Source organism: Arachis ipaensis, chromosome B03 (genome assembly GCF_000816755.2).
Source record: "Arachis ipaensis cultivar K30076 chromosome B03, Araip1.1, whole genome shotgun sequence".
Classification (NCBI taxonomy): domain Eukaryota; kingdom Viridiplantae; phylum Streptophyta; class Magnoliopsida; order Fabales; family Fabaceae; genus Arachis; species Arachis ipaensis.
In genome coordinates this window covers 126253194-126263045 of record NC_029787.2, presented here as the reverse complement: position 1 = coordinate 126263045, position 9852 = coordinate 126253194, and the positions used below count along the sequence as shown (strand labels likewise).

Genomic DNA, 9852 nt, shown 5'->3' with positions numbered 1-9852 from the left:
TGATAGTGGAGTTTAGGATTGAGGGCATGGTGGTGTGGGGGGGCTAATTTGTTGGTCCTAACCATCTTTAGGACTAACGTTAGTCCTTTAGGCTAATTTTTAATTTAAACCGTTAGATCATTTTAATATTATATCTAATGGTGTAGATTAAATATAAATTTATACATTTAATTTTATTAAATACTCCCTAATATTTAATGTTTTTACAAATAAACCTTTTCATCTTTCTCTTATTTTTTTTTTTTGCACATGGGTCATTATTCTTCTTCTTCTTCTTCTTCTTCTTCTTCTTCTTCTTCTTCACCACTGCAATGAACCCCGACACTAACAGCAACTACCAGGGTCTGGATTTGTCTTCCTCTTATTATTTGTTTTGCAGATGGGGTCTCTTCCTCTTCTGATTTTCTTCTTCTTTTTCTTCTTATTCACCATTGTAATGAACCCTTCTTCACCACTGCAATGAACCCCGGTACTAACAGCAACTACCAAGGTCTGGATCGAGACTACCCATGAACGCATGCAAGTGTCAGATCCTGGATCGACATTATTCCGCACCCCTGCTCACCCCGCCACTAAAATTTGTGATGTTCTTCTCGTCTATATGGTCATCGACGTCGTGTGGTGTTTTCCGAGGAGGAGGTATTTTTTATCGAAGGTGCCTCACATACATACACAGAGACCCAAAAAAGAAAAAACGTGAAAAAAAAGGGAAAAAAGTGTTTGCTGAAGAGAATGGCCTCAAAGGAGACCCACGACTTCCAACCATTTGTCAAGCATCAGAGTTGTTCCTTACTTCCCCAAATAAGGTTTTCATTTTTTTTTTCTTTTTTTCTTACAATGTTTTTATTTTTATATTTTTTAGAATAACATAAAAAAATATTTTATTGTAATTTCTTTAATTTTTTAACCTTCTTCATCAACAGATTTATGGCTGTGGCTGTTTGGGTTCATAAGATGCTTAGAAATCTGAAATTGATGGTGTGCCGCACAAAAGATCAATGAAAAGACATGCATGAGACCAACTATAAGCTAATAGAATAAATCTAGCCATAGAACAAAAAAGGTCAGTAAATAATCTTGCATTTTTCTTAATGTTGTTGAAACTTATGGTTGAGCAGGACATAATTGAACTTTGTTAATTGGAGGGAGTGAGTGAAGGATTATTGATGAATTTTTTTTTAATAGCTAATTGGTGTTAAAAATACATTCATGAAAATACTCATATCTCTCTAAAAAGAGTTACTTAATGATAATAATTGAACTTATTTAACAGGGTAAATATGTATGATGTCAATTTTTACTCAATTTAATGTCAAGTATGGCATATATTGTCTTATTTTATGCATCGAATAGCTTGTATTCACTCATAGATATTGTTTGTATGCTTACGGAGAAAATGATTGTGAAACTAATGGAAAAAATCAAGCAAATAGAATCTTAAGAAGATTATTTATAGCTCAAAATATGTTCATACCACATAGAAAATAATGTTAGCACTATGGTTAGGACAACAATAAAGAAAAAGTGATTTTACTAGAATTGAGTGAGAAAATTTGTATTAAAAATTTGAATGCCTCTGAAAATAGTTGTGATAAATATAACATGTGCTTGTATAATAAGGAAACTGTCAGAGTTCTTTCTAAAGAGTTCATTAATGAGAAGAATCAAATCTCCTTATTTATGAGTGAAGGGTGTTTTCTTATATGGTAACTGGGTTAATTTTAATAGTTAATTCATGTCTTCATGAAAAGTCCTAGAAATATCCCTGATTGCTTTAAAATTTAGCTTATAAAAAATATAGAGTTGGTTTAAACTTAAGAAATGGCTCAAATATGATGAAGATAACATATATTAGCTCAAATAAGTAATACACATGCATATATACATTAAGTCAAGTTATGATCCAACCGGTTAAACTAGTATTTATTCAAATTTCACTTATTAATATATGGATCCAATTTTTTAAACTATTAATGAGTTTAGCTCAAAGGAGCTCACAGAGGCAGTTCCAATAAATTAAACTTACGAGTTAGCCAAACTTATTAGAATAAATGTGTTAAAGTAGTTTTATATTTTATAGTAGAGTAAAATATTTTTTACATATGTGAGTTGAATTTATACTTGAGTTTAAAGTAGAAAAAAGAAATTACAATATTCATAAATTTAGTGTGTTGTGTTGAATTTATACTTGAGATTAAAGAAATTTTTTTTATATATATGTGATGCCTTGGTGTGAGATGGAGCAATTTATGCCGATGAGGCATGAGTTCTTTGATAATTGGGATGTCAATAAAAGCATGGAACCATGAGTTAAGCTTAGGCATTGACTCTGCATCAATAAGGTTGATGGCCACAACTTCCTCAGCTATTCCAATCCAATATGGAAGTCACCCATAGAAATGTCCGCAAAGCCAATGTTATCACTTCCAAAGAAGCATTTTCCCTCAAGTCCAACTTCAAGCCTCTTCAGATTCTCTCGAGCTTCTTCTGCTGCCTTCTGTTGCTCTTCTCCTACCTTGGAAAACGCTGCCACAACCGTTGAATTTATACTTGAGATTAAAGTAAACTTTTTTTTATATATATGTGAGTTGAATTTATACTGCAACTTTCGTAACCACCCTTTTTTTTCAGTATTCTAAATTTGAATTTTAAAATTGGACATATTAAAATTTGAAATTTAAAGTATAAATTTTAACAGTTAGAGTAACGTCCAGGTATTTTAAAAAATTGAATGCTCATTAATGTGATAGCAAGTTTCTGTATTTGATATTGAATTAAATGTTTTCTGAATTAAATGTAATAAAATCTCGGGATATCTCAATTAATTTCACTCGATTTGTTTCCTGTAATTGTTCCTTTATAAAATCCATAACGGTCAGCCAGTTGTAAACCCTATTTGTTGTCAACCAACCTAACCTTGTCGGCAATACGTTTTACAATTTCAATGGCCACTGCAGAGAATGTCACTGCAGTTGCACTTGATTCGGTCTCAAATTCCAAGTAAATAAATTTACTTTTCATCAATTTCAATATTTACGTGATAGTAAATGTTTCTAATATTTGGTTGCAGGTTTGAAGCTGACCCTTTTATGCGTATAAATGGTGTGGAATTTGTTGCAACAAGTGCAACCCCTACGCAAGATCCGACATCGCCGCAACTGCAGAATGTTTCTATAGATGAGTTATTTCGTGCAATTGAAGTATGTTAGCCATTAGATTATATTAATCCAATAATCCAAAGGAATAAAATCATTTAAATAAGTCTCCACTTCCAACTTGATTAGCCATTAACGTAGACCTTGGTGCTGTTTATTTACAGGACTTGAGGAGAGATGTGAAGGAGCTAGGAGAGCTAAAGAAGTCTATGGAAGAACTAACCAAGGCTTCTGGCAACATAGAGAGATCACTCAAGGTGATGGAGTTTAAGCTGTACCATAATGAAGATAAGTGCAAAGACCATGATGAGTACAATACAAACCTACCTCCCAAAGATTCAGTCAGCAACGTTGATTTTACTCAGCAAAGTGTAGACAGGAACCCAATGATGACACCAGTCGCTGATCCACCATTGAGCAAAAGGTTGAGATGCAGCCCCGCACAACTCGACAATGATGTCACCATTGATATCTCTGATGCCAAAGATGATGCCACTATATTAGATAAGCATGAATCGGGGTTGTCTCGGGCATCACAATCTTCACGACTTGACAGCATTAAAGGAAAGTGCATTATCAACCCTCAACTTAGAACCAAGGCTAAGTCTACAACTTTCCTTGCCAGCAATTACTACAGGACATTGCCGACTAAGGTAATAGAACCTTGGTTATTGAAACTTTGTCTTCAACTATTTTTTACTTGCCAGCTTAACCTCAAACCTCATTGCATTATTTTTACCTAAAAATTGGATGGATTTCATATTCTAATGGTTATTTCACAGGTTGAATCCTCATTGACTCGAGGAAAATTGCTCACCTCCCCTTCTTCTAATATGCGAGTTGCTAAGATGACAAAGACAGGGGATGCCACATTATTTTCTGTTCCACGTCGACTTCCTGCTCAATCTGCTGGTGTGCCTTGCCTCCAAGGTGAGAGGTCACTGCCACAAGGCTCTAACTCTAACCAAATGGAGAAATCACGTTACTATAATGCAATGATTAAGGTGACAATCATTGATTACTGTTTTTGAATGGTCATAATATGCCACTTTGACTTAATAAACCCTAAAATGGAGAAGTCTCTTTTTTTTTAGGCTTTTAGGTGCAAATTCAGACCATGTGCTAAAATGCAGCTAAAGTCTGTTCAACTTGAAGGATTAGCATATACATTTTGTGCAAGCATTGAAGATCCAAGGTGGGTTCCTCTTTTTCAGCTCACACTTGTAGGATTAGTGTTGTTGAACTATCTTATATGAAACATCTGAATTTCAGTGAGACCATGATTAATGTGGATGACACGATAGTAACTAGGGAAGAACTTGTTTGTCTAGCTCCCGGAAGAACAATCTCGGACAAGGTACCTACACGGCTACACAAGCTGTTTTTTGCATGTATTTTTTTTTTTTTGGCTATGAATATTTGTCTCCAGCCATAAATTGCTTTACTCTCATTTGTAGATAATCAAGCTTGTGGTAATGAAGGCCACATGGGACCAAGCAAATAAGACTTTTTGGATGCTTCCGCCATCTTTTGCGGTAAATATCATGTTTACTTATATTACTTTTCTTTGAATTATGCGTAATTCATTAGAATGAAATCTCTTTAATCCTTTTAGGTGGAATATTTTATGGGACATTCACTGGATAAAATGAATGCTACCTATATATATCGCTTTATGTCTGTCGCACCGGATCTTAAATTTGTGAGTGCATGTGAATTCTTTAATGGATTAATTTATGCAAAACCTCATTAAATCTAAATTTACGAGTTTAATGTAAAATGACCCACACATAACTATCCGCTGTAGATTTATGTGCCAATTAAGGAAGAAGGTGACCACTGGTATCTTATGGTCATTAGCTTATTGGATGGAAAATTATATCAGTTTGATTCTAATCTAAATGATGATCAAGTTGAGCCAAGACAAGAAATTATGAAATCCTTGGTGAGGTGTCCTTAATCCATTTCTTTATACACATGTAAAATAATACATGAACCTTAACAGTCTTGTCATGAATATAATTTTCAGGCTTTAAAATTATCAGATATGGTAACTTCTGGTCATTACCTAAAAGGTGACATTCCTGAAAGAAAAGATTTCATGAACTTTGATGTGAAAGAGGCTAGGGGGTGCCCAAATGTCCTCAAAGGTACACATAATTGCAATGAATCTTTTATATTCATCTTTAATTAAAGCGATCTTTTATTGACACTAACATCTTTAATATTGCCACTGAACTTTTAGTCGCGACTCTGGTCTCTGGGTTCTTCAATGGTTATCTATGAGAGAGAAGTTTAATCCCACAGTGTCGGGCATTGTAAGTTAGCCAAAGACATATTGATTAATTATATGCATGCTGAGCATATTATTTAACTAATTAATCCATATTTGCAGCTAAATGAGCAATATATCCGTACATCCGTCGTGGTAGATCTTTTGTTGGGGATGTTCAATGACCACAAATACGAGTTTCAGAAGAAGAGCAATGAGTTCTGGGCTACGCTTTAGCGTGAACAGCATGGAGAGCAACATTTTTGCATATTCAGTTATTATTTTCAAAATTTGCTTTAATCCTCAATTGTGAACGAGATTAGTGACATTTATAATTTATTTGTTGAATTATTATTTTAAAGGAGAAAGTTTGTCTGGTCTGAAAATTTTGTTATATTATTATATTCATAATAAATACAAAGATCAATAATATTTTGCTATTTTTAATTTAGGAGTTTGTTGGAACATGTGTGTGAGTTTTACATGTGTGTGAGTTTGTTGTAACGTTATGCTCACCTATATTCATCATGTGTTCTTTGCCATTCCAAATTGAAAATGATTAGTTAAAGATTCACACATAATTTTTTTTATTCCAGGTTCAGATACATGTCTCAACAAATACATAACCATACTATCATGCCATAGAAAGGATGCCTTTCATGCATCAAGCTTATATTCCCCCGAAATCTTGGTCTAACTGTTACTGCAACCATACATTAAATATAAGCTATCTACTTTCATGCACATATTCCTCAATAAAATTCATACAAAAGCTAAGAAGAACAGAGAGTAATGTCAGTATACAAAAGCGCAAGCAACAACCTTTCTGAAGGGTCCTCAAACCGTATTGAACCTTCTTCACAATTAACCCAACTGCACTTCTTTTACAATCTTTCACGCTTTAACTAATCATAATAAGATTCTTCTTGCTGAGTTCTGCATCTTACAATTACAGGATCACAAAACCGTCTCTTGTAAGCCGTAACTCAAAATGTACTCATTATTGTAAATATACCAATCTTGTCTCAAATCTCACTTTTTTCATAGCAATTAAGCAAATAACACCAAGTTCATCATAAAAATTCATACACAAAGTTCAATTACTCAACTTTTATTCAAATATCACATAATAATAATTTATATAATACTACATCGAGAACTCTTCACTAAGTTCCATGTCGGCACTTGCATCAGAATCTCCTGCCCAAAACTCTTGTTCTTCATAATCTTCTTCAAGATCAGATGCCCAAAATTCCTGCAATATCAAATAAAATATTGATCAATTTTCACTCTTATTAATGAAAATTATATAATTAATATATTGTGGTACGTAAATCATTAAAGTAAGTATTACCATTTCTGCATCTGCATCCAAACCTTCCTCAACATGGTTCCTATTTATACCATAAGAAGTTGCATTGGTCTGCTGCTGAATGTCCTTTGCCAATGGACAAGATTTTTTATTGTGCCCTTCCATGCGACAAATACTACATCGTTGTGGTTTTCGTTTTACCTTCTCACCAGGACGACACTTAGACCTACAATTTTGTGGATTCTTAGGAAAAATACCATCTGAATAATCAGCTTCAGCACCAACTTGCTTTTCTTGTTCATCTTCAATCTTGAAATCTTCGATTAGGCTCATAACAATATCTCGAACAAGGTGGAATCTCTCCTGCCTTCGACTAGCGACATAGGACAACTGCCGACACCAATCCATCAAGCAACCATATTGACTCAATATTATAGACTCCCAAGTAACGCCACTTGAATCGAAAGTGCTTGTCTTGGCATTCTTCGACCATCTTGTCAACACAAGAGACTTTGGCAGCTCAAGGATGTTAAAAAACACCAGCACACAAACTATATGCTCACACGGAATTCCAAAAGAATCCATCCTTAAGCATGAACAATTAAATTTCGTCCTTTCATTATCTACAGACACCTCCCATGAACTATTTAGACTTCCATATTTAGATATTGTATAAAGTACAAATGAATCAAATGCCACATCTTGCACAACCTTCATTCTTGCAGCCCTAACAAGCATGCCTCGAAATATAAAAAATATCTCTCGTGTATAGAAATTTGATGCAGACCTTTCTAGAGGTTCTAATGCTATTTTAAGTACTGGAAGACCAGATATGGAAACATAGTCAGCTTCAACCTCCTTATATCTTAGGTAGGTAAGACACCGCTTAAAATGCTTTATGAAATCAACCAAATTGTATTGAGATTTAACATATTTTGCAATAATAGAGTGCAAACCTTCGCATCGAGAAGTTGTCCTAAATCCTGCAAAAAACTTACCTCCAATATGTGCAGTGGCCCACATATGCCTTTTCTCGTACATGTCAATAATCCAATTCTTTTCAGCTACACCAAACTCCTCAACCATTCCAAACCACTTCTGCTCAAACACACTAATTTCATAATCTCCTAGCATGCACTTCTTAAACATAGATGTAAATTTTGGATTTCCAACGTTACTTGTGGCGTTCCGAATGAGGTGCCAAGCACATAATCTATGATGGGCATTTGGGAATACCGTCTCAATTGCAAATCTCATTGATGGAGCACCATCTGTAATCACAGATACAGGTGCTTTTCCCTTCATGGCTGCCAATAATTGCTGTAATAACCACACGTAGACCTCTTTACTCTCATCGGTAACTAGAGCACTTCCAAATACCACTGTTTGGTTGTGATGATTCACACTGGAAAACACTACTACCGGACACAAGTACTTGTTCTTCTTGTATGTCGCATCAAAGGCAAGCACATCTCCAAATACTTCATAATCTAATTGGCTTCTTCCATCACACCAAAATAAAGCTCGCAATACCCCTTTAGCATCAACTATGTGCTCATAATAGAGGTTTGTATCTTCAGATTTCTGGTTTTTGAGGTATCGCAATGCCGCTCTAGCATCACCCAGGACATGACGCCTTCGCCTAACAATCTCATTATACATATCCCTTAAGGTATAATTAACATTTTCATAACCACCTGCTTGATTAGCTAACATAGCATATATATGGGGTGTGCTAATACCTGCATCCTTCATGTTGTTCATTTGACTAGCATCAGCTTCTGCCATTTTTCTATGTGTAGGAAGGAAACCAACTAACTTAGGATCAAGGCAATCATGATTGTGCGATTCAACAAACAAAGCCACATGCCATCTTCCAGTGTAAGCCACAAAACGAACTACAAACCTAGCCAGGCAACCACAACGAGTCTCAGATTTTGGCTCTCTTTTTCTGTTTTCCATATTATAATATTTCTCTGGTCTAAATCCCTCACGAGAACACACAAACAATTGCTTCACATATTCTCCTTTGCTATTTTTCCAAGTCTTACTTTTTCTAGCACCAAAACCAACAGATTTTGCATAATGGTTATAGAAATCAAATGCTATCTGAAGATTAGGAAAATGAAAACATTCCATCTCATGAGCACCTATGTTCAGAAAATCAACCATGGCAATATTTTCAATATCTTCTATTCGATATAATTCATCCACCTCATGTGAAAAATCATTCCCATCAAACATTGCTTGAAATTCTTGCTCCCCTAAATCCTCAGAATTCACAGCTTCCTGCTCAATTTCATCTTGATACATTCCTTGAAATTCCTCTGTATCATCTGACTCTTCTATCATCTCATCAAAGAATACTCTTTCTTCCATTTTATCATCCACTTCAAGATCCTACTTAGCAATTTTATTTGCAACCGGAAAAACATAAAACAAATAGTATTCTAATAAATCAAAGTGTAGAGACCACTAACATGAAAATAATAGCACTGTTCTGGTTGTATATTTTTTTTTTAACTTATTAAATTCTAAAATAAGTAAAATAGAAGAAAGCGTTGAAAATATAGAAAACAATCTCCCTTATGCTATTAAACTCAATATCGATTAAACAAACAAAAGGAAGAAAAAACATCAATGGCCAAGCAGAAAATATCAACAACTATGTACAAGAAACGGATTTAAATTTATGAAAAAATGAACAGGGAACCATTAATGTGGAAGGAAGAAGAAACTATGTGATAAAATACAATATTCATGCAATAGAGAGGACTTACCGGTGGTCGCACTTCTCTTGTGCCACTGTTAAAACCGCCATTGCTGCCTCCATTATCAGGTGCATGCTCCATATGAACCCTAAGAGGTTTCAGAGTTTCTAGTATTTTGTTAAATTAGTCATTAATATAATTTTAGTTGGCCCAACAAAGAAATAGGGATATGATGGTAAATGATTAATATTGGGTTATTCTTGTAATAAATAAGAGATATAGTACTAATGTTATAATAATTGACTAAGGGTGTTTTTGCAAAAAAAAAAAATATAATTGTGTTAGATAAACATTAAGAGGGACCAAGGTAAATGCCACCGTGGTGTGGAGTCAAAAGAGAAG

General features: G+C 34.4%; 2 protein-coding genes across 2 annotated transcripts; one reads left to right on the top strand and one right to left on the bottom strand.

Annotated features, from left to right (window-relative positions):
- Positions 286-5799, top strand: LOC107633977. The gene is made up of 13 exons (XM_021119689.1): positions 286-806; positions 924-2561; positions 3071-3200; positions 3320-3808; positions 3938-4159; positions 4250-4350; positions 4428-4512; positions 4613-4690; positions 4771-4857; positions 4963-5100; positions 5185-5305; positions 5401-5473; positions 5551-5799. The coding sequence occupies exons 3-12, from the start codon at positions 3090-3092 to the stop codon at positions 5439-5441; spliced, it is 1473 nt and encodes a 490-aa protein (XP_020975348.1). The 5' UTR covers positions 286-806; positions 924-2561; positions 3071-3089; the 3' UTR covers positions 5442-5473; positions 5551-5799.
- On the bottom strand, positions 6090-9625 carry LOC107633978 (protein FAR1-RELATED SEQUENCE 5-like). Its single transcript, XM_016337565.2, has 3 exons — positions 9520-9625; positions 6782-9139; positions 6090-6682 (listed from the first exon to the last, which is right to left on the bottom strand). The coding sequence occupies exons 1-3, from the start codon at positions 9589-9591 to the stop codon at positions 6575-6577; spliced, it is 2538 nt and encodes an 845-aa protein (XP_016193051.1). The 5' UTR covers positions 9592-9625; the 3' UTR covers positions 6090-6574.

Excerpts from the sequence above, each read along its gene's own strand:
- LOC107633977 (XM_021119689.1), top strand. The coding sequence starts at position 3,090 with ATGCGTATAAATGGTGTGGAATTTGTTGCAACAAGTGCAACCCCTACG. Across the intron at positions 3,809-3,937 it reads ACAGGACATTGCCGACTAAG|GTTGAATCCTCATTGACTCG; the intron begins GTAATAGAACCT and ends GTTATTTCACAG. Across the intron at positions 4,351-4,427 it reads GCAAGCATTGAAGATCCAAG|TGAGACCATGATTAATGTGG; the intron begins GTGGGTTCCTCT and ends TCTGAATTTCAG.
- LOC107633978 (XM_016337565.2), bottom strand. The coding sequence starts at position 9,591 with ATGGAGCATGCACCTGATAATGGAGGCAGCAATGGCGGTTTTAACAGT. Across the intron at positions 9,140-9,519 it reads CAAGAGAAGTGCGACCACCG|GATCTTGAAGTGGATGATAA; the intron begins GTAAGTCCTCTC and ends ATTGCTAAGTAG. Across the intron at positions 6,683-6,781 it reads TGGATGCAGATGCAGAAATG|GAATTTTGGGCATCTGATCT; the intron begins GTAATACTTACT and ends TTGATATTGCAG.